This window comes from Nuphar pumila, chromosome 10 (assembly GCF_984573655.1).
Source record: "Nuphar pumila chromosome 10, dmNupPumi1.hap1.1, whole genome shotgun sequence".
NCBI lineage: Eukaryota > Viridiplantae > Streptophyta > Magnoliopsida > Nymphaeales > Nymphaeaceae > Nuphar > Nuphar pumila.
The window spans coordinates 107,294,381-107,319,368 of record NC_143258.1 but is presented as its reverse complement, the minus strand read 5'-3'; the positions used below and the strand labels follow the sequence as shown (position 1 = coordinate 107,319,368).

The 24,988-nt window shown below is 38.8% G+C and overlaps 1 protein-coding gene across 2 annotated transcripts in view; it reads left to right on the top strand.

The window, feature by feature from the left end:
* The first annotated feature begins 2,165 nt into the window (after positions 1-2,165).
* KTF1 (kow domain-containing transcription factor 1) overlaps positions 2,166-24,988 on the top strand; it is a 35,420-nt gene continuing 12,597 nt past the window's right edge. The window contains exons 1-13 of one of the 2 annotated variants that reach the window (XM_090019657.1): positions 2,166-2,385; positions 6,867-7,108; positions 7,184-7,339; positions 7,418-7,576; positions 7,659-7,742; positions 16,802-16,869; positions 16,950-17,288; positions 17,392-17,440; positions 17,506-17,661; positions 17,777-17,920; positions 18,002-18,104; positions 18,196-18,354; positions 18,449-18,503. In XM_090019657.1, coding sequence (XP_089875783.1) covers positions 2,169-2,385; positions 6,867-7,108; positions 7,184-7,339; positions 7,418-7,576; positions 7,659-7,742; positions 16,802-16,869; positions 16,950-17,288; positions 17,392-17,440; positions 17,506-17,661; positions 17,777-17,920; positions 18,002-18,104; positions 18,196-18,354; positions 18,449-18,503 — 1,931 coding nt within the window. In that variant the 5' untranslated portion in view covers positions 2,166-2,168. Of the gene's footprint in view, positions 2,386-6,866; positions 7,109-7,183; positions 7,340-7,417; positions 7,577-7,658; positions 7,743-16,795; positions 16,870-16,949; positions 17,289-17,391; positions 17,441-17,505; positions 17,662-17,776; positions 17,921-18,001; positions 18,105-18,195; positions 18,355-18,448; positions 18,504-24,988 lie in introns of both variants that reach the window. The other variant, XM_090019656.1, reaches the window with a different exon arrangement.

Here is a 24,988-nt window from a genome sequence, read left to right as displayed (position 1 = left end):
AAAAGTAGAAGTAAGGGTGCTAAGAATAGGAAAGGAGAATTGATGGGACCTACTTAACGTATGTTCTGCCCTATTTCTGGTCTTGGCTAAATTTGGAGAACCCTATTTTTGTCCTAGGTTATTTTTGAAAAACATTTTCTTGCCTAGGTCTATTTCTGGAGATTCTAAAGAAGAAAAGCAAAGTTTAGCCTAGGTGTATTTTTGGTGAACCTACAAGTAGCTTATTTATGAAGGTCCTAAAAGTACGAGTTGCAATAAAATACCGAAAATCTAATACATGTTTCATTTGGCACACTTGTATTACCTATATATATATACATATATATAAAGTCACTAGAATATGAGAACTAGAATATGAGAGCTAGAAATATCGACATTTTCAACATTTTTTTTTGCAAATCCATTCATGTGGATGTGCTTGGCATGGTAAATTTGCTAAGAATCAACCATTTGATCATGTACTTTTGATAAAAAAATGTTATTTCGAATGCTTGAATATTTATAAAGATTATGAGCCATTGGCCTTAAAGCATTACAAAAATCTAGTTTATGCATCAAAATCGAATGATTGAAGAGCAGGGTTCTTATAAAACTAAGCATGCATATGACATATGTACAATTAGATTCTAGAGAAAATAATATAAAATTCATGAAAATAGTAGTTCACACATTAGTTTTAATATTATAGTGACAAATATATATAAGTGGTAGCTACACAACCCTTAATTGCGCAGTTACCTATGAGATGCTGTTGAGCATCCATCATGGGCGCTCAACATTTTTTTTTGCAAAAAAAAGATGAAACAACATAAAAAATGGCAAAAATTGGCTTTAGCGATGCTTTTCAAGCACTGCCAAATGTCCCAGTTTCGTTGGGACCTTTAGCGGCACTCAAAGTCGTCGTTAAAATTCTTTGTAAAAAAGGATGAGTGCATCCTTTATAGGCTTAAGTGGTGGTTTCAAGCGTTGCTAATTCCAAAAAGTGCATAAAACTCACTTTTTAACATTTTTTGGGGTTTTTTGCACTAGCTGTCCATCATGCCTTGCAATGGACGACCAACGTGATCCTAGGTAGCTGTGCACCTACCACTTTTTCCATATATGGTAACTAAAATATGTTTACCAACCAAATATTTTTATTGGTATGACCCAAGATTTTTATAGGTTTTTGTTTTTTTTTTAATTCTACCGTATGAATGTGATCTAAAGGTTTTAAAGAAGTATACTCTTGGATCATCCAATTAAATGTATAAGAAGAATCTTTTAAGGGTTGAAAATTAACGGCTTAAATATTTATAAATATTTATAAATATTTAAGCATAAAAAATTATATTTTTTGATCTGATTACGATGATCCAAGAGTCAATTCTTAGCAAATGGACCACGTCGATTGTAGCTGCAGGGTTATATGTGCAAAAAAGTCAATGAAAATCTTGATTCATAATAGCAAACATATTTGGTTGTTTAACATATTCTAGTTTTCTTATATATATATGTCCAGAGTCAATGCAAATCGGTCGATTCATATTATATCGGCATAAAATCGATACGATACTAACTTGAATGAGCTATTTTTTAATAAACATAAAAATGCTTAAAATTAATTTTTTAATATTATTTAATGTTTTTAACATGTGTCACTTTCTAATTGACACAATATTTTTTAGTTATTTTTTAGCCCATACACTTGAGAATCCGTATCGGCCGATTCACCTGAATCGTTGGCCAAAGCCGATAAGATTTTGACAACATTGGTTCGAATCCAACAGTCTGTATCGGATCCGGTTCGAACTTAGGTTGTGGACCCGACTCGTTTGCACGCAAGCCTGGTCTAGAGCGATGCAGAGTGCAGCCTCGACGTTTCTTCAAAAAATAATCAGAGGGACGCGATCAGCAACCTGAAAAGGACAAAAAATTAGGACCATCAACGTCATCAAGATCGACGGTGGATACTAATTTGACAGGTACCCACCCACACTTTTACCTCTTATTCCATCCATTACCAAAATTGAGCCTCTGCCATCTCAATTTAAAGTAAGGGTATCTTAGTAAAAATAGAACTTCCCGTACACCATTACCGATATGCGTGCTGCAAGCGGCACGCCCTATAAGTATCGCCGAGCTCCTCTTTCGTTTTTATTCTCTCCCTCTCAGAAGAAGAAAAAGAGATGGGGGAAGAGAATTGGAAGGGCAAGGGGAAGGGGAAGGGGAAGGAGGTCGCCGGAAAATCTTCCTCCGGCAAGAGGAAGCCCCCCTTTCCTCCTGTCGGTGAGAAATCCGGCTCTCGGAAGCACAGGCGCACCGACGTCCTCCAATTCTTCGATGACATTGCCGATGTCTCCCATGACGATGACGAAGAAGACGAGGAAGGCGATCGTGATTCCGGTAATCTCTTCGCTCCGTCTGAACCCTAGCACGTCTCTTCGGATCTCTGCATGCAATGTGTGAAACCTCAGTCACTTTCTCGTTCTAGTTTTGACGAATGAAATGCCGCATTTCTCCTTTTTTCTGAGTACTGATTTGTTTTCGCTTTCTTTGTAAGATACTTAACAGAGAACACAACGCTCAATTTAACGTGGTTCGGTCGATAGACCTATGTCCACTATGTTGGTCACTCCACACTGAAAATCGTGTGTTGGGGTGTTTCCCTTGATGTTTATTTATAGAGTACATGGGAGATGATATTTCCCAATAGAACTCATGTTACCCTTGATAATCTGTTACAAGTAAGATTCTTTAGTTTCTTGTTACAACAAGGAAACTTTCTTTCAACATCCATAGTTTTATTGGACATCTCCAACATGTGAGCTTCCTTGATTTCTTTTCCATTTGATGCCTCATCAATCTTGCACTCATTCTTGATCTCCTTTCCATCTAACGTCTCATCTGACCAGGATAGGTCCAGATTCGGTGGATCCAAATCTGATCCTCTAACATCTCCCTGCAAGCTCAACGGGCTCTGCTGCACGGTGAGCTTAGACCTGAGGTGAGCAAACCGAGTGGAAGTGAGTAGTTTTGTGAGGAGATAAGCAATCTGCTCCTTGGTAGGAAGATAACTTGATAACGAACACGAAGCTCACCTTTAGCAACTTTATCACCCACAAAATCACCATCTACTTCGATGTGTTTGCTTTGAGAGTTCAAGATAGGGTTGACAGAAAGGTATGTGGCACTAATGTTGTCACACCATATGGTTGGAGGCATGGGTGACGGATAGCCCAGCTCCGGCATGAGATAGCCAATCCATGTAACTTGAGCAGCGGCATTGGCAAGAGCACGGTATTCAGCTTCCGTGCTGGAGTAAGCAACAACTGATTGCTTGCGAGAGTTCCATGAAACTAAATTATCCAATAAAAACTGTATAGGCACTAGTAGACTTTCGATCATTAGGGCACCCAGCCCAATCAGCATCCGTATAAACCATAGGAGCAAGGGAAGTAGGAGCCAGTAGGAGGCCATAATGAATGGTACACTTTAAATGCCGTAGAATCCTCTTGACAACAATCCAGTGATCCTGAGTAGGGCGATGCATATATTGACAGACTTTATTCACATTGAAAGCCAAATCAGGATGGGTTAAAGTCAAATATTAGAAGCATCAACTACACTGTGATACAAGGTAGGATCTTTGAAGGCGTCACCCGTTAGTGCAGAGAGGTGTGACTTGACCGCTAAGTGTGTAGACACCGGTTTGTCACCCACCATATTTGTGCGAGCGAGAATGTTCAAAGTATTTCTTTTGAGTAAGCATTAAACCACTGGGAGTGGACACTTCAACGTCTAAGAAAAAATGCAAGATACCTAAATCTTTTAGAGAAAAAACTTTTATTTAAGCAGTCAAACAAAGAGTGAATCCGTTGAGAGGAATTCCCGTTAATAAGGATATCATTAACATAAATAAGAACAAAGAGTATGAGAGAGCCATTATTGAATATGAAGAGAGATGAGTTCGCTTTAGAGTTTAGACCCTTGAAAGCCCATAATGACAAGGAAAGAGCTAAGCTTTTGGAACCACACACGCGGAGCTTTTTTAAGGCCATGCAAAGTCTTGTGTAGACGACAAACGTAATGTGGTCGTTGAGGATCCTGAAATCTGGGAGGCTGAATCATATAGAGTTATAAACTTTTTCTTCAAGAGGTCCATTTAAGAAGGGATTATGTACATCAAGTTGACGAACTTTCTACCCAAAGTTGCCAGCTATAGAAAGGACCAACCGAATTGTAGTGGGTTTGACGACATGATTGAAAGTCTCAAAGTAATCAATACCCTCTTGTTGATGAAATCCCTACCAAAATTGTTTTAATTCTAATCTAAGCAATAAATTAAAGGTTGTTTGAATAAAATAAAATACTGTCTAACTAAGAAAGGATGACATAAATTAACGCTAAGTTATGTGGCTAATTACAATAACTAAAATAATAAAAAAACGCTACTCTATGTTACCGATTTTTTCTAATCTAGTAAGTAATTTAACTAACTAAAGAAAAACCAATCTAATCTTTAATAAAAGCTTAATGGCAGGTATTGAACAGTAAACAACACAAAGAACAACGATCTATTTGATGCCATAAAAAATTTCAGAAAACTATATAAGACGCTAAATCGGCTAGAAAAGATTTTTTTTTATTTAAGTAATCTATGCAACACCGAATATTAAAGATATGATGCAGACTAACTCTAACCTGGATCTAACCTAAAACTAATTGAAAATCAAGAAAACACTAAGTGCAAACTATCGATTTGACTAGACTATAGTTATTCTATGCGCAATCAAGAAAAATGGCTAATCTAGATTAAGCGAAATATATTGTTTTTTTCTTTTTCTTTTTCAGATGTTGAATCTAAACTAATCTAAACTAAATATGCAGAATATGAATGATATGATTTATGATATGCAAAAACTAAAACTATGGTAAAATGGGGAAGATGAAGCAAACCATACGATTTACCTCCGACGGATGGGTTGAGAAGAAGAAACAGTTTTTCTGTTGCAATCATACGCAGTTCCAATCTCTTCCCGACGATGAGGGCAAGAAAACACCAACGACGACGAGGTTTAGAAGCAATAATAATAATAATAATAAGAAAACCGGTTTGAGAAGAGAAAGGGGAGAAAGAAGAAGAAGAGGTAGAGAGGAGAGAGAAGGGGGGGGGGTGCAGATCTCAAAAGGCAAAATGTGGGCTGCTGTTGGAAAAATTCTATTTATAATAAAAATTAGGTCAAAACATGATTTTCTATGGAAGCATTTTTTTTTAGAAATTCCAAAACAAGTCTTCCTCAAAAGCGTGTTTTCAAAAGAGCTTTTTCCTAAACTAATTAAAATTAGTAACTACTTTCCTAATCTAATTAGACTACCAATTAAAAACTCATAAATTAAATAAAACACTGAAAAACACAGGGCAAGTTTTGAAATTGGCGATTTTTCAATAATTTCCATTTTAAAGTGATTTCAAAAGAGCTTTTTCCTAAACTAATTAAAATTAGTAACTACTCTCCTAATTTAATTAGACTACAAATTAAAAACTCCTAAATTAAATAAAACACTGAAAAACGCAGGGCAAGTTTTGAATTGGCGATTTTTCGATAATTTTCATTTTAAAGTGATTTATCGAAACTAACGATAAAAATGAGTTTTTAATGCGATTTTTCTATGGATCATGCATAAAATAGTATGAATAAAATGTAAAAATATATGCATGATCAGTTATCACCATGCACAACTTGAGGGAGGCTATTGAGATGTGACGTTCTGGATCAGGATCTAGATCTAAATTTGGACGTGATCCATATCCAAATTTTCATTTATGTATTTTATGTTCCTATTTTACCCCTCTGCTGTGTTTTTAGTTTGTATTATAATCAAGAGCATTCTTGGCATGTATTTTATTCTTAATATAAAAGTAATTCACGACCCATTATTTTTTTGCAGCCTCTTTTCTTCTCTTTTCCCTTGTCTTCTCTCTTGTGAAGATCTGGTGACGTGACCTGAATTTACAGAGTAAAGGATTTCATGAACTTTTTGTGGATTATTTGCTCATTGTTTTGTGCCATCCACCATTCACTGTTTTTTTTTGTGATCTCTACTGCCAAGAGTTCATTGTAACCAGTATGGTCCACCTTTACAAGGCTTGACATGAAAAATAAGATACGCAGACATGCCATTGCATTGTAGTGTGTCATTCATTTAAATTGATTCCTAGGCAATAGAAATACACCCAAAATAAGTAAACAGAATCGTGAAAACATAGTACTGACAAAAGGGGATATAAGACACAATATGTACCTTGTGATACTTATGAATAATATATAGCAGCCATTAATTTCCACACACGTGGACACTAAACAAAATATCCCTCTAGCAATTTCTAAAATGAAATGGTGGTCTAATGCATTAATTATCACCATTATAGGCATTTTATTAAGTCTATAAAGCAATCACATTAGAACATATTGTGCATTTCCAAAGTCTAGATAATAAATGTGTCATTTAAATGCATCATTTTAAAACGACAACCACATTGGTAAAATCATTTTGACTTCCAGCAAAAAGATTGAGTATTCTGTAGGACACTGCATATTGTTTACAGTTGCATGAGGTTGTCGTTTTAAAATGTCATGTCCATACTATTATTTGTTATGCTAATCAGTTAGAATTGTAAGGTCATACTGTGCTCTTAGCCTTTATTTTCTCTTCCTTCATCCCTCTTCTTTTCTACAACTTGTAACTATGGATCAGATATATCTGGAAAAATTTGGTATTGTTGTCCAATTCTCTTTTATCTCATGGCTTATTAAACACATGCCTTCTGTAACAATGCACTTTTTGGCCCTATGTTAATGTGTGCTGTTACTGCTAATTTCCAGATTTTTTGAGTGATGATGGGGTTGATTTACGAAAGGCTCAAACCCGACAGGCAACCCATCAAACTCCTTTTTTTTTGAAAGAAGAAGAGATAAATGATGCAGAGATTGAAAAGTTAGTTAGACAGAGATACAAGCGGGGTTCCAAGTATGTTGTGCATGCTGAAGAAGCTAGAGGCTGTGACGAGGAAAGTTCTTCAATGCAGTTTCCTGGGGAAGCCATAATCTGGAAAATCAAATGCATGGTATGTAAGACTTGTTTTCTTTTGACAATCTTACTTTTGACAATGGTTCATCTTGGAAAAAATTTTCTGCAACAGCGTGGACGTGAACGGGAGGTGGTGGTTTGTCTCATCCAAAAGTTCATCGATTTGCAATCCCGTGGAAATAAACTGCAGATCAAGTCTGCTTTTTCCCCTGACCATATAAAAGGTCACATTTACATTGAAGCTGACAGAGATTGTGATATCATAGAGGTATTCTTTATTTGTCTCATGTTTTCTGCATTCAAGAATATACTGTTTTTTTTTTTATTAACTGTGATTGGTTTTCAGGCGTGCAAAGGGCTGTTTGGCGTATATACAAATACAGCTGCATGCATTTCAAAGAATGAAGTTCCTCATTTGCTTTCTGTTCGTGGAACATCTGTTGATGTTTCCAAGGATATGTGGGTGCGTGTGAAGTTTGGAATTTATAAAGGTGACCTTGCAAAGGTAGGCTGTGTTTCTGGGGATATTTTTATACTGGCTGGGTCTATGGCATGTTTTTCTGATTGTTTATTTCTTTGGTCTTTAGGTCTTTGATGTAGATGATGCACATAAAAGGGCAACAATTAAGCTAATTCCGAGGGTTGATCTGCAAGAAATTGTCAATAAAACAGTATGTCCCTACAGGCTTTTCCATTTTGAATGAGTATTATGAACTAGACTAAGTTTGTCAGTCATGTGGATATACCAATAATCTTTTCTTTGTGATTATGCTGTGATTAAAACTTGAAAATGTGATTCTTTTATAAATCCTTTTTTGTATGTAGCCTTACAGTTATTCATTTGCCTCATTTCTGATTCTGGAATTATGATGAATTTATATATTTACTGCTAATATCTAAGGTACTGCTCTTTTGGGTGACAATTGTAACATATGCCTTGATACTTCAATCAGTGATATCTCATGTCACTTAAATGAATAGAACCTCAACTTGGCTGCATAATCTGCTGTTTATTGATGTTATTACTATTTTTTTAATTTTAATTTTTAATAAATTGGCATCTAGCTTTGCTGTGTCAGACTATTTGATGCTATGTCTTTACCAACTAGGCATTCTTAAAAGGTTGAAAAATTTGTGCTGCTTTAACAAGGAGACATACCGATGGATGCTTGGGTTCTAGTGACATTTAACACCAATGATCTTATGAAGCAACAATTATTAATAACCATTTGCGAGTTTTTTTTTAAATGCTGTAGCAACACAATTATACAATAGAAACTATCTTGGCCTTTCTTGAATAAATGCATTGAAGCCTGACATATGTCCTCCAGCAGTCCATAAAGGAACTTCTTCTAATATAAAATTTGTGCTTTTCCTTCATATTAAAAACTGTTGGGTGATTCTCTGTCAACTTCTCTATCTTTTACGATCTAAGTTCTAAGTTCTACTTATTAGCACAAAAGTAGTGAGGATGGCATCCACATGTCCGGTGCGATTTCAAACAATTCTATGGATCTGGCATGCAACATATGGCACAATGCATGAACTTATTCAGAGAGCTTGTGGAACGACCCCAACTCATCCCCGTTGAAAAGTGTTTTTTTTTAAACAATTGCGGAAACCATATCCAGAGATCCGGGGCCTTACAGACATAACACAATTCAAACCACAAGGGATCTTACGTTAACCCAACAATCAACTAATTAACTTTATTCATTAATAATTAAAGTTTAAGAACATAATTGAATAAATGTCAATAATAATAGAGCCACACTGTCCCAAAGAAAATATCAGAAAGTAGTTACGAAGCCTCGTAAGCTCCATATAGCAAACACCCTCATCACTGGGCTTCAGGTTCTGTGAAAAACATAAAGGGCGCAGGGTCAGAATCAAAGATCCTGCCTACGAATTCCTCTAAAGATCTAAGTAGGCAAGAAAAATATAAATCGGATTCATGCAATATTTTTAGAGGAATATAACTACAAAAATCTCACAACTCAATAGCTATTAAGGCATTCAAGATTAAATATCACGCGTTGGTAATAGCTAACAGGGAAGTAAACAAGTAAAATTGCATGAACTAATGCTGAATAGTAAAGATGCATGATATCAATCACATGCATGAGTAACTTATTAACCACTATATCGAGTTCAAGCGCACAATCACACACTGTGAAATTGACATTTAGGAAGAAAAACATTAATTATACTGTTTATCTCTTTTATCTTTTGATCAAAAGTCAAATTCTTTACAAAAGAATCGTTTTGCAAATCAACATGCAAAACATAACACGGGACTTTGGCCCGATACCATATTTAACAGTGCAATTAATTTAGAAAACCAATAATTTCAGAATGAATTTTGCAATGCATAAAACAAAACTTGGAGCAATACATGCTCCTAGCCCACATGGCCTACAATGGTTCACATTTAACCACCGATGCATCTTATGCAAAAATCCTCAGTCAACATGTTAGCACGTATATTCAAACATATCCACAATGCGCATTCATTCATACACAACAAGAATGTACATATAAAACAAATTGCATATGCACATGAACACTTATTTGCAACATGCATTTTTCTTTCATGATTCATCTTATGCATAACATGCAAACATGCACATGATCATGTTAAGTCAACAATAAATATGACTTCAGAAACTTGCGTCTTCATGAAATGCTTATTTATGCCAACATAATATTCAATTTCATGAGCATATGTAATCAACAAATATTTTTGCCAACTCGGCCATGCTCGGGATACAAAACATAACTATTGAGCCCGAAGCTATGCTGGCCCCGTATACGAGACAACACTATCATGCTATTGGCAGCATGTTTCTCATGCATAGACATGCAGCCAATAGTGTTGGACAGCAAACAGTGTTGCACATAAGTGTGCAACGCTACCCTGTCTTACCGCAGGCCATATAAATCATTCGCATAACACAATCAATCAACATGATAACGAACCATAAGGCAGCAATAAGAATAACTAATATTCAGCTCAATCATGACAACATTCAGAAAACTTTTCTGATATAATGCTAACATAGATTTCTCCCTTTCTTTTTCTGCCAAAAACGTTACATAAATTTAACTTAGGCTATTCCTCCCCATTCGAATCGATAGAGGGATCCATACTTTCGTTGAGAAACAAAAAAGAACAAGAAGTATACGTCGGATGATCTGAACGGAAGGAGATCTTCTCCTTCTTCCTTCTCTCATTTCTTTTTCCTCTTTTTTTTTCCTTCTTCCTTTTCTCTCTCTAGAAAACGAAATCTAGAGAGAGGCGTGAGTTGGATCCTTTTATAATTTTTGGTCTTCTAGATAGAGGGTAATGTCCTTCTTGAGATTCTCACCCATTTGGCCATGAGATAGAGTTCTTCTAATGTAAAACTCTTATCTCTAACCTCCTCTTTCCTTTTTATCTACTTTTTTATCTATTTAGTATTTTATTTTGTTTTACTATTTTACTTTAACCTCATTTAGGGTCATCCCTACGTATTAGGTAGCTGCCATATCCAAAAGAAATTTCAGAATAAAATAAATTTTTATATTTAGTTAATTAATGAATTATTATTTATTAAATAATAAATTTTTAGAAAGTTCTAGAGGGTATCTCATCCCTCTGGGAGTCTTTTTAACTTCAAATTTCATTCAATTTAACCTTTATATTAAATTTAAAACTTTAATTTAATTGGACTTGGATTTTGGATCTAGATTCAGATCCAAAATCCAAATCCATATCCATATCCAATACCTATATGGATCTCAGTCTGGACCAAATCCTAATTAATGTGGGTCTTGGACTGAGTCCAGATCCATATTAACTTGGATCATACGGATCGAATTCGATCCGATCCAATCCAGACCCGGTCTTATCGAGTCGGGCCTTTTTTGAAAAATTGCGATTTTTGGGCCAACTGTAGCTCGAATTCAGGAAAATAAAATATCGTTGGATTCAGAATTTCGAGGCGTATCTAATGATATATAACTTGAATTTCGCTTTCGAATTTCGTCTGAATTTAACCTGCATTTTGCTTGATTTTAAAAGTCGAAAATAAAAGTTTTTATCACATTTCAATTGGCTTGTTTAGGTCTTGTTGATGAGACCTGGGCTAAACCCAAACTCAATTGACACCACTTAAAATCGAGGATTTATCGATTTTTCTACAACACAGCCAAAATTTCAAAAATCTCTGAATTTAATCAAGTGTAAAAACATATGATATTACATCCCTACCCCTTTAAAATAATTTCGTTCATGAAATTAGAACGACCTAATAGGTATAGGTAGTGTTCACGCATATCGGCCTCAGGTTTCAGGTGTACTCGTCCAGTCCGTGATGCTGCCAACGCACTTTCATGAACGGGATCGTCCTACTGCGTAGTGTCCTCTCTTGGTGATCCACAATCTTCATCGGCCTCTCTTTTGTCGTCAAGTCAAGTTGTACCTCGACTGCCTCGTAGTGGATCACATGTGAGGGGCAGGTACCTCCTCAACATCGAGACATGGAAGATTGTGAATCTGGCAAAACTGAGGAGGAAGCGCTACGGTATGTGGTCTCCCCAACACGCTCAATGATATCAAAGGATCCAACATACCGATGACTCAACTTTTCCTTCTTCTCGAACTGGAACACACTCTTAGTAGGGGAGATCCGAACAAATACGTTATCACTCACGTCAAAACTGAGCTCTCTGTATCGCTGATCGACATAGCTCTTCTGCCTGCTTTGTGCTGCGACCAACCTCTGCTCGATCAATCACACTTGGTTTGAGTAGTGCCAGATGGTCTCTGGAGACTCTACTGCTCTCATTTCAATCTCATCTCAGCACACCAAAAATCTGCATAGTCTGCCATACAGAGCTTCATACGGGGCTATGCCAATGCTGGCATGGTAACTATTGTTGTACGAAAACTTTGCAAGCTTCACATGCTCGTTCCACTCTCTTGCCCAATCCAACACACACACTCTAAGCATCCTCAAGCGTCTATATCGTGCACTCTATTTGATTATTAGTCTATGGGTGAAAGGCTGTGTTGAACTTCAACATGGTACTACGAGCCTTTTGCAACTGGCACTAGAATCGAGACATGAAACAAGGGTCTCAGTTTGACACTATCGAACGTGGTACCCCGTGAAGTCGGACAATCTCATCAACGTATAGGTCTGCTAAACTCTCCAAACTCTGATTGATCCAGATCGACAAAAAATGGGCACTCTTCGTTAACTTGTCCACTATCACCCAGATGACATCGTGCTGACGACGGGTCCTCGGCAATCCCACGATGAAGTCCATCGAGATGTCGTCTCACTTTCACTCTGGAATGTCTAGTGGCTGAAGAAGTCCGTCAGGTCTCTGATGCTCGATCTTCACCTGCTGGCAGGTGAGACACCGAGACACAAACTCTGCTACGTCCCGCTTCATCCCGTTCCACCAATATATCTGTTCGAGGTCTTTGAATATCTTGGTGGAACCAGAGTGAACTGAATACCTTGACCTGTGGACCTCACTCATCAGCTCCTCCCGCAATGCCTTCAGAACCCACCATTTGTCTCCAAACATGATGGTCTCGTCCTCTTCACGGCGAAATTGCGCATCCGACTTTTGGGCACTCACTCACAACCTCTCGAACTCCAGATCGGTTGACTGTAACTCCTCAATGCGGTCTATAATCTCAGGCCGCGCCTGCATCTCAGTACAAACGATGCGTCCAGAATCATTCGCAAATGGCTGCCATATGACAAACTCCTCGATCAGATCCCAACTGTGCCCTATCAAACTGGCTGCCGTGACTGATGCCTTTAGCGCGTCGGCCACCACGTTCGCCTTACCAGGGTATTATGCGATGGATAACTCGTAGTCCTTTAGAAACTATAACCACCTGCAACTGCTTCAAATTCAAATCACGTTGGTGAATATGTACTTGAGGCTCTTGTGATCAGAGAGGACCTCAAACTGTTTTTCATACAGGTAGTGACGCCAGATCTTTAGCGCGAAGGCCACTGCCGCTAATTTCAAGTCATGCGTAGGGTAATTCTTCTCATGCACCTTCAACTGCCGAGAAGCGTACACGATGACCTTTTCGTGCTGCATCAAGACATAGCCCAGTCCGGTCCCCGAAGCATCGTTGTACACTATGAATCCATTCGTCCTAGAAGGAAAAGTTAACACTGGGGCTGTGGTCAACCTCCTTTTCAGCTCTTGAAAGCTCTCCTCGCACCGAGGTGACCAAACGAAGCCGAGTCATCGGAGCAGCTATACGTGAGAAGTCCTGTATGAATTGATGGTAGTATCCCACCAATCCCAAGAGACTTTTGATCTCTAAAACTGTCTTCGGCTGCTTCCAAGACAACACTGCCTCCACTTTTGCTAGATCAACCTCAACGCTCTTCTTGAAGATCATGTGGCCGATAAACATCACCTTGTCGAGCCAAAACTTATACTTCGAAAACTTAGCATTAAGTTGATGTTCTCTCAGTGTCTGCAACACGATCCACAGATGCTCTCGGCGCTCTTCCACGCTCTCAAAGTAGATACAAATGTCATCGATGAATACAATGACAAAAGAATCCGGCCATAAACTGAAGACCTTATTCATCAGGTCCATGAATGTTGCAGGGGCATTGGCGAGTCCAAATGACATCACCAAAAATGTATAGTGCCTGTATCTAGACTTGAATGCGGTCTTCGGAACATCCTCTGCCATGATCTGTAACTGATGGTACCAAAAACGAAGATCTATCTTTGGTCTTCATGGAGAATGTTGTTTTATTCTTTGTTTGGTAGCCAGACGTTGTGCTTGCAGCTGAGGACTCCACAAATGAAGTGAAAAACATGAATTTCACACTTCTCACAACATTTGTTTGGGATGGTTTAATCATTCCTTTCCTATTTCCAATGAAGGGTGATTGGGAAGGGAGACAGTCAATGAATGCACCCTTAAAACTAAACTAGGTGGTACTTGAAAGCACCATTGGATTGGATGCCAGAGTGGGTGTCAGTGATGCATTTTCCAAGTACCACCTCACCATGGTTAGGGATGGCAATGGACCGGGGCGGAGGTGGGGGACAAGGTTTCTACCCCCTCCCATCTCAAAATTCTACCCTTCATCCCTGCACGGGTTTTTGATTTTAACCTCCATCCCTGGTTCAAACGGGGCGAGGCAGGGCAGGCCGCGTTTCTCCCCAGTCCGCTTCCATCCCTAAAGGTATTTTAGTTATTTTACTAACGGGGATCGGTGATGGGGTGGGGTGGGGCGGTGGAAAGCGTAAGTTCATCCCCACCTCCATCTCTGCATGGGCTTTGATTTTAACCTTCATCCCCGTTTCATGTCCTCCATCCCCGGTTCAAACGGGGCGATGCGGGGCCCCATTTTCCCCCAGTCCACTGCCATCCCTATCCATGGTGGTAGTTGATTTAAGGATTTGGAGGTGCCATTTCCTATACCAACACCCTTAAATGCCATTTCTCCATGCTCCCATCATAATTTGAAGCTATGGATTCCACACTTCCACTCCGATGGTAGGCTCCTAAAGAGATCCACTCCAATGGTGTTCCTATGCTTGTGTAGATTGTGATCTTATGCAATGTTTGAATTAAACAATTGAGGCCAATTAAATACACCTTTGGCGAAGAAAGAGGTGTGACTGGTGTTAAGTGGTGGTTCTAGTATGATCTTCATCATATGTTCTTTAGGTAAGGGGGGATATGTCTTCCCTTTTTTTGTGACTTCAACATGTCATGAGAAAAATGGAAGCTTTAGGTGTCTGGGCAACCCAACCGAGGTGTGTGTTTTGAATGCTTTGATTTTTTTTCAGGTTTGACTTGAAGATCTTGATTATGTGTCTGTTGAGAACCAGGATGCTTTTGCTAGAATTGAAGGCCTTGAACTGTCTTGGAATCACTTAGATTAGATAGACCAGAGTTACTGGAAGCTTCTTAAATAAGTGGGAAGCCCACTTCCCAGAAACTCGCTTTGGAAGCACGATACTCGCTTCCGAAATTTGATGAGAGTTTCGATTCTCCCATGCTTCTCCTATGCTTTCCACACACTTCATTTATTCTTGTACTCTCTACTTTTATGTTTTTTATGTGTTGCCTCTCACTTTTTCCACTCACTTCCATGTGATTTCTCTAAATTGGCAGTCATCATTTTTAGATTTTGTTAAAAATTTAATTCTTACACTAACAAATCATGAAATTTAAGAATAGTTACTTTAATTTTAATTTTTATTTGTGTTCCATTTCGATTCCCATTCAATTCTTATATTACTTTTTTTTATTCCTCGTTTCCCTCTTCCTATACATTTTAAAATGCATCGCTTCTCGCTTCCGTTTCCCGTATTGTTTCTCACTTCCGCTTCCTAGTTTGGCAACCTTGGGGCAGACTCCTCTGAGTGGCTTTGATACGAACATGCTTGTGCACCTGCATGTGTCTGTGTTGGACATTTTCTTGATATTTTGAAATCGTTATCATAGTTGCATTTAGTGGCTAGCATTATGAGAATTTTGAAGTAAAGAAACAACAATTTTCAAGTTTCTTGATGATTTAGACTCCCTTTGCTTCTGTCCTTGGGATCTTGTTCAATTAATGGATCAATTAGAGTGATGTCTTTAGTTTTCTTTTACATTGTTACCTGGTGGCCTGCTGTCTTTCTTTCAAACAGTTACAAATATTGTTCTCAGCAATTTCTCGGCAATGTAATATCTCGGGAGACTTTGAAAATCCTTGTTTTAATTGGGAAAATCTCAGAAAAATGCCCGGCTTATTAAAAAAAATTATAAATAAAATATATAATAAAAAAACTTTCGTAAGATTTGTTAATAAATCAGTAAAAAGAGGTATACAACTGTGGGTATGCTGTTGACTAATGAACTACCAGCAAAAATAGTCCCATATCGTTCGGAAAGAGTTCTAAAGGCCTCTCCTACTTCTATTTAGGAGGCCAAGTGCCCTTTTTCCTATTATATTTATGCTCGAAGTGATGGGTTCATGTGGGCAATGCCTACTTAAGCTTCACTTTAACTTTTTTAACATTGGTTTGGACCCCCTTGGGCTTTGAGCACCCTCTTTGTAGCTTACGAGGCAATCATTACTTTGAGAAATTTTAATGTTGTTTTTCGAGCGTCTTCAATTGTAAATATTTTTGATAATATTGTGAAAAGCCATGATAATATTGCGGTATTGCTCAAAACGAATGAGATTTTCAAACGCTTGCTATATTATTGGGAAAATGACACCTTGTGAATATTTCACAATAATATTGTGAGATTTTCAATATCTCGGCTATTTGTGACTAGGCTTTCAAATAGCCCTCTTTTATGCCGTGGTTAAACACTTTTTTGCTGTTGAAAGAAGGAAAAGGAAAATCCTGGACATAGTTACTTAGTCGGTTTATTATCTTGTTTATTTAATATATTCTGTGGCTCCGTATTTTATGCTGGCTTTTGTATCTGCTATTCCATTATGCAGATCTGTGTATTAATGATTAGTATTTCATCTGTATCAACACCTGTGCTAGCCTAAGAAACTTGATTCATAGCTCTTCCAAAATTGAGATTGGGTATAGTCCTAGTTACTTTATCATTTATAAAACAACTCTGTGTAGATGGGATTGTCACCTTTGGCTGAATTTCATTTACTTGCTTGATTTATATATGAATATGATATTACTAAGATGTCATGATATTGTCTGCTATTTTTAGTTCCAGGACGACAAGACAAGTGTCAAGAAAGCAGCTGCACCTGGCCCACGTTTGATAAGCGCTTATGAACTTGAGTAGTTCCCTTCTTCCTTTTGTTTGAAAGAGTATTAGCCTATTAGGCTATGAATTTCATGGTGATTTCTTATCTTTGCAGGAAATTGCAGCTTTTTGTTAAACTAAAGCGTGACCGAAGAACTGGAGAAGTTTTTGAAACTATTGGTGGTTTAACACTTAAAGATGGTTATTTGTACAAAAAGGTTCCACTTGAATCACTAAATTGCTGGGATGTACAGCCTTCTGAGATTGAGCTTGAGAGGTTTAAGGTTACTAAGAAAGTTTCAACCAAGAATCCTCTTTGGCTTTCAAGGCTTTATGGTGAAGAGAGGAAAAATAAATCCAAGGAGGTGAACAAAGTGGATAATGGTAAATCGATCTGTTTATTGGACTCCAATAAAATGAGAGAATGGGAACTCTTTGACCTTGTCCTTCTTGAGTAAGCTGGCATCTCTTCTTTAAATTGGTCTTCACTTTCATGATGATATTTGTCATGTTAGTCCTTAAGGTTTTCATTACTTGGCATCACTTTTGATACCCAGGAAGAAGGGATTTGGTGTTATCATAAGTATCGAGGGTGACAACTTTCAGGTACTGCAAACATGTGTTTAGTTAGTCTGTGAACAGTATTTAAAGCAATTTTTTTCTTGTTCTAGATTCTCAAGGGAAATTGTGAAAGATTGGAGACAACAACTGTAACAATGCAAGATATAAAACAACAGTCCTTGGAAGGAAATACTACTTCATTGGACCATAATTTGAATGTTATATCGCTCAATGACATTGTGAGGGTTCTCAAGGGGCCATTTAAGGTGAAAGCTCCATTGCATATTGTCATTTTTATTTCCTTGGAGGTTTCATGTGAAATCCACTGCCTTTTAAGATAGTTTGACAATCTTGTGTTCTTTTTGAATTTTCAACTGGCAGGGAAAGCAAGGGATTGTCAAGCACATTCTCCAAGGGGTTTTTTTCATCTACGACAACAACCAAGTAGACGCCAATGGTTTTTGTTGTGCTAGATCCAAGTATTGTGAGGGGATTAAATATTCACATGGTTCATCTGATGAAAATGTAAGATGCATAAGAAGATAATGGGATTTGATTTTCTTTTTGGATGGTCTGTACTCATCATGTGTGTTAGAACTGCTGCAGATTTATGGGTCTGTTCCTCCAGGATTTGAAGAATCCACATCACCATCAACACTGCCAGAACCCCCAAAAAGTCCTCGCCGACATAGGGAATATCCAACTGCTGGTATGGTCATGGTTCAGTCTGGTTTTTAATTAATTTTTTATATCTATTGTTGGATCTTATTTTGTGATACCTATTCTGTATGCTCATTCAGCTGCTGGCCGATCTGGAAGTAACATGGGTGGTGAGTTTTATGTTGGACAAACTTTGAGGATTCGTGTTGGGCCACTAAAAGGACATCTTTGTCGTGTAATTGATGCATATCGCTCCGATGTTACTGTGAAGCTGGATTCACCAATGAAGATTATAAAAAGTCTGTTAATTTGACTATCCTACTTTTTATTGGCATTCATGTTTTTATTTTAAGCTCTCATATTGGATTTTATTGCATAATAATATCGATGCAGTTAACGGTGATGACCTTGCTGTAGTTGTTGCGAGGGGATATGGCAATTCCGCAAGGTAAGGATTTTGTTTCTTAGATCTTCATCTTCCACCTAAGTATCCAGAAAAAATTTCTTCTGTATATTTCCCAAGTTGTGTGTGCCCGGGATATTTTTCTGATTTGTTTGTGTCAGAAGCACCTTTCAGTAACTAATGGTGAAGTGGAACTTACACTGTAGTGTTTTGGTCAGGTTCTGTCTCAATTTCTGTCTTAATTAATACATAACTAAGAGTGCGAAAAGTGGTATTGGTGAGTAATATGCAAAATATAGAAAGGTATTGAGTCCCCCATAAGTCAGCCTAGTTGGGTTAGTGTTGAAGGAAAATGTACTTGACACTATCATAGCTGGGATGTTGTTTTATGCTTATTGGCCAAAAGATGTTTACAGATGGTCAGAAGTGGATATATGTAACCATACGGGGCTGGATGTATTGGACTATTTTATAATTTTTAGTTTTAATGTTATTTATTATCAATAGCTTTGGAGCTGATACTGCTAAACAAAATAAAAAAAGCCAGAAATAAAACACTATTTTGGAGAAAGTAGACATGGATGCAATTTTTCCTTTTAGTTTTCATGTTTACTTTATGGGCTATTGAGCTTGCTGTATCCTCCTCAAGTCTGACTCACCTATCATTCTACTCAAGCAAACTTAAGATACATGGGTTAAGCACTGATGCTTGGATCCCATCTGATTTGAATTTTTAGATTCTTCTTGGTTCATGCTTTTCTGAATCCGAGTTTCCATGGCACTGGATCCAGCAGTGTGGTGCAGATGCTATTAGAAGGGACCTGGGCCCTGCCTGTTTTGACTTGATTCTTCACTAATTGCGACACTATCATTTGGGCCATAACTGGATATTGCTGTATAGCTCATTATATCCCATCTTATGTATAATTGCTTTGGCTTTGGTCAAGGTTGGTCCTCTTTTATACCCATATCTGCTTTTTGCTAACACTCCCTCTAGTTTGGATCCAATTGTATGTTGGTTTTTCTACATAGCTAGAGCACTTTTCTCTGCCATATGTTGACTTGATTCAATTTTGCTTTTGAAGCCGATCCTCCTTGATTCTGCTTGGCCAAAACAGAGTGAAAGAATGACAGGGCTACATCTGGCCTGGCTAAACCAGCCCAGTTCAGACTTCGGTCCATTAACATCTTGGATGCAGACTAACAGATTTGGTTCAACCATAGAAGGCTCACTTGTTTTTAATCATGGCTCCCAAGGATAAAAAACTCCTGTATACTGGAGTAGGATCACGTGAACTAGAAAGAAATATGGCATTCTTGGATCATGGGGCTGTAGGTCAAAATTCTGCTTTCTAAAGTCAGGAATCCGTTAATTATAATTTAACTTGGGGATACCAGGTCTGATTTGGAATGACCTAGATAAAATATAGACCCATCCAGGTTCACCTAAATCTATACTAGAACAATGTCTAAATAAGGGACACTGCTACCTGCTCAGCCGCGGATACTGCAAAGTTATTTGTGCGGAACGTAATTAAGCATTGGGGAATTCCAGAGAGCATCGTCAGTGATCGCGATGCACGCTTCACTGGCAAGTTTTGGCGAGAAGTGTTTCGCTTAATGGGGACGAACTTGCATTTCAGCACAAGTTTCCACCCCCAAACCGACGGACAGACAGAGAGAATAAATGGCATGCTGGAGGAATACCTGCGGCACTTTGTCAGTGCCAACCAAAGGGATTGGGTTGATTTACTTGATGCGGCTCAATTCTGCTACAACCTTCAAAAGAGCGAGTCATCCGGCCATAGTCCATTTGAAGTCGCAACTGGACAACAGCCGCAGACTCCGCACTCCCTTGCTGCGCGAGGACGCGGAAAAGCACCTTATGCATACCAGTTTGTCAGGAACTGGCAAGATCAGACAGAGTTGGCAAAGGCATATCTAAACAAGGCGACCAAGCGCATGAAGAAATGGGCAGATGAGAAGCGTCGCCCAGCAGAATTTCGAGTTGGAGACAAAGTGTTGGCCAAGCTCTTTCCTGACCGCACAGCTATCTTTCGGGGCCACCACCGAGGCCTTATTCGCAAGTATGATGGCCCCTTCACCATTATCAAACGTGTGGGAAACTTGGCGTACCGGCTGGACTTGCCAACAAACTTCCAAGTGCACCCGGTATTCCATATATGCAACCTGAAGCCATTTCACGAAGATGAAGGAGATCCTCAACGGAGCATACCTCAACGTGCTCCGATCCCGCAACGAGCTCCTTCAACAGTTAGTGTACCAGGCAGAGATCCAGAGATCATCCTCAACCATTCCAACAACTATCTAGGGGAAGTCAAAAAGTACTTAGTGCAGTGGAAAGGATTGCCAGAATGTGAAGCCACCTGGGAGAAAGCTAGCAGCATGTTTCAGCATCGACAGCTTGTAGAAGGCTACCATGAACAATTGGCGTCGAGGACGGCGCCAACTTAGGCGGGGGAGCGTGTTCCGGACCGCCATGTTTTTCACCTTTTTGCTCTGATGTATATACCTCTTTGGCACTCTAGAGTGCCCCACAAGGCCTTACGGCCTAAGTACCCCGTGTATTCGGACCCTCTCTTCCCCTCTTGATGTACTTTGCTTTCAAGTATCTATAAAGAAGCTTTTTGCATCTCTCTCTCTCTTGTGCTTGTGCATACGCGTACTCTTGCTTCCGCTCGTGCGCGTGTGTTGTGCGTTGCTTGTGTGCTAAAAGGGCCGGCCTTCGGTGTGTGATTGCCCGAAGCTACGTCACGGGGGCCTTCGCTTCCCAGCCCGTGACAAGTTCGTGTTCCGGACCGCCATGTTTTTCACCTTTTTGCTCTGATGTATATACCTCTTTGGCACTCTAGAGTGCCCCACAAGGCCTTACGGCCTAAGTACCCCGTGTATTCGGACCCTCTCTTCCCCTCTTGATGTACTTTGCTTTCAAGTATCTATAAAGAAGCTTTTTGCATCTCTCTCTCTCTCTTGTGCTTGTGCATACGCGTACTCTTGCTTCCGCTCGTGCGCGTGTGTTGTGCGTTGCTTGTGTGCTAAAAGGGCCGGCCTTCGGTGTGTGATTGCCCGAAGCTACGTCACGGGGGCCTTCGCTTCCCAGCCCGTGACAAGTTGGTACCAGAGCCTTGTCGACATTGGGAGTGACAATGGCGCCGAAGAAGATTGCCATGACTCCTTCAAGCAGTATGGTTCCTGCTGAAGAAGACTTCATGGCCGATGATCGGGTGTCAGCCATCTCGCGCGATGTGGCGGAGCTGACTGGGTCAGTGACCAACATGGATAAGTTGGTTAATGGAACTTGTGTTGCTTTCAGAGATCTCAATGCAGAGATCAAGACAGCAGTAGAGGGAGTGGAAGACTCGGTGGAAAGTCTTGCCACTAAACTTAACTACTGACTGTGTTGTCTGCAACCAAGGACATTTCTTTTTGTGAATTGTTTGACAATTGTTTTGAGCAGCTTTTTCTTTGGCTGTTGTTTATAATATTATGTACTTCTGTATGCTAAGTGATGACTTCTCTTTGAATTGTGTGAATGAAAAGCTGCTTTACTCCCATTAGTCATTGATGACTCCTTTTCTTTTTAGAACAGAAACTCAAAATGGCTATAAGAGAAGCAAATTGGCTATGAATTAAGTTTTATAAGCATGAAACAGTGCTCAAGTGTTGATCTAAGATGGTTAAAATTATCGATTTTGAAGAATTTCTTCCTGAAAGACTAGATGGAAGATTAGATAGTTAGTGTTTCCTTGCAGTAGAATTATGGAATGGAGTCAACAAATATGAATAATGACAAGCCTTCAGCTATTTTCTCTTCTAATAGATGAGACCTATGGTGTGCAGGCATGCACAGCTTTTTGCATACTAGTTATCTTCAATGTGGATAAGGATATAGAACTATTAGCGTCCACAAATTTTGGGTGCCCTTTAAGATCTCCACCAACAAAATATCTGGGTATGTTCCTTCACAAAAGTGTCTTGAAAGGAGCACTGGTTGGAAATGGACATAATAAGTAGGAAGTTACAATCTTAGATGTCGAGTTATTGGGCCTTAGCAGGAACAGTTATTTTAATATCTTTTCTTCATGCTTTTATTTCTCTGCTGTTCTGATCCTCCTAAGAAGGTTGAGATTAGAATGAATAGAATTTCTGAAGTGATTGGGCAACACTAAGAAGGCATCAGATCTGGTATCTTGTGGAAGTAGGTGGTTTGGGAACTAGAAGACTGGACACTAAGTTTTATGATTTAGTGGTGGCGGCATCCTTATTAAAAATATGATTTTGTAAACCTTATTATTTTCTGTTGAGATCATAGAGCTGGAAATATCCTTCATGATATATGGAAGGGCTGGAGCTTTGCATTTGATGATTTCCAGGAATTGATGTCAGATTTGGGAATGTAAGCAGGTTTGGTTCTGGAAGGATAACATAGGTGGGCCAAGATACTCTTGATCTGTGATTCCTTAGTATTTTACACTGGTAGTTAACAAAGTTACTTCTCTTTGGAGCACTAGTTGCTTAGGTGGCATTTGCAACATCATTCTGAAAAGAAGTCCAACTTCAGAAGAGCTCAGGCTTTGGGCTTCTTTAACGACAATTCTGACAAATAGATCAATATCTAGAGAGGCAGTTATTTTGGTCTAGATGTGTTCTGAATCTAGGCATTTTTATATCAAATCATGCATCTCTTTTTGTTCAGACTTGTGAACTTTTCCCTAGGAAGCCATATGGGGCCTGGACCCAACGTGTAGGTGAGTTCTAATTACATATCTGATTTATATGCATTGTTTCACTCAAATTAGCTTGAAACAGCGGGGGATATCTTTTGCACGTTTTATGCCCTTTATGTTGAGTGTAAGAAGAATCCTTGTGGCACTTGTTTCGGTCCTGCCCCTTCTTCAGGGTTGGTTACATGGCATGCTATGTCACATGGGTGCGGGTGCGGGCGCGGGTGCGGGTGCCGGTGCGGGGATTCGGCACTTCCCAAAAACCCGGGTGCGGGGGTGCGGCAGGGGCAAAAATGTAAAAATAATATATATATATATCATGTATAGTCTATATGTATGAATGTATGGTAGCTATTAAGGTCCATGACATTTATGCCCAACTTACTTTTTACCATTTTTTTATCTTATATGGTTGTCCCCAAAGATGAAAGTGATGAGTTGTGGAGCCTGATTCATTGTTTTTGCCCTTGCAGGAAGGGGGTACGGGGGCTCCCCCCGGCGCGGGTCAGCGGGCACAAAGATTTTTTTTTAAATTCCGCAGCCCATTTCATAGGGCAATTTTTTTTTAAAAAAAATCCAAAAAATGGACAAAAATGACCCTGGGTGTGGTCAACGCACCCAGGGTTGGGTTGACCGCACCCGGTGCCACACCTGCACCCGCGTCGAGTCGCGTCGACGCGGGTGCGGTACCCTGCTAGCCGAATCCCTGTGACATAGATGTTATACTTTTTCTTTTATGTCCCTATAGTCATCCATTGAAACACAGGAAAAGCGTCTCATTTCAATGGGACCTCCCTGAATCTGCGGAGAACTATAGGACTTTCTTTCTGTGTAAGGAGGTTCCAATCTGAGTCTACTTTTAATGAATGTTCCTCAAAAGGCTGCTTTCCTTCACCTAGTCAGATTGGTTGCTTAAAGAAATTAAGACGGGTCACTTTTTGTAGCATGGATTTGAAGTGGGAAAATATGGTTGTGAAATTGGAAATGGTGGCTCTGCCTTGGTGACATACATGGCTGGAAAGAAGCAGAAGTATTTTCAATTATATGATCCAAAGCTATCTACCTGAGATTTAGAATCATATGACTTCAAATTATGAGGCTGGAATCACATGTGATTGCATATCACATAAGATGCAACCAAACATGGTTAAGTGATAAAACTTTATTTTCAGATGGGGAAGAATTATAGATATTGTAATAGTGAAATCACTTATCAGATGTCCTAGCATATGAGATCAGCTACTACTATAAAAGATCATTTGAAGATTGATAAGAATGTATTTGTGGAAAAGGTTAAGCTGCTGAATAATTTAGATTGGTTGCCTAGATAAATGCAGGAATATGTTCAAAGCAAGTTATAAATATTTAATCACATGTTTTCAACTCGTATGGATGCTGTTGAAACATGAGAGCCACATGGTCTTGTCATCTGCTAGCAATAACTATCTTTTTACTTGAATGTATTTTTCCATCGTTGATTCTAGCTCCCAGAAGGATGTAGTACAAAAGAGTTTGATGATATTGTTACATAAATTACCCAGAGTATCTGCTGATGATCTCACAAGTTCTGCGCTCCTTTCTTCTTTTTTCTTTTTCTTCTATCTGTTTGACTGTTCAGGTTCAGGTATAGTAGTGATTGTTAAAATGTAAACTGTAATATATATATATATATATTATTTAATAATATTATATTTTCTTTTTCTATTTTTCTTCATTTTCTTTTTTAGCATCTAGTTCAATAGAAACTAGATATTTGATCCAGTCATGTTCTTGTTGGAACTTGAC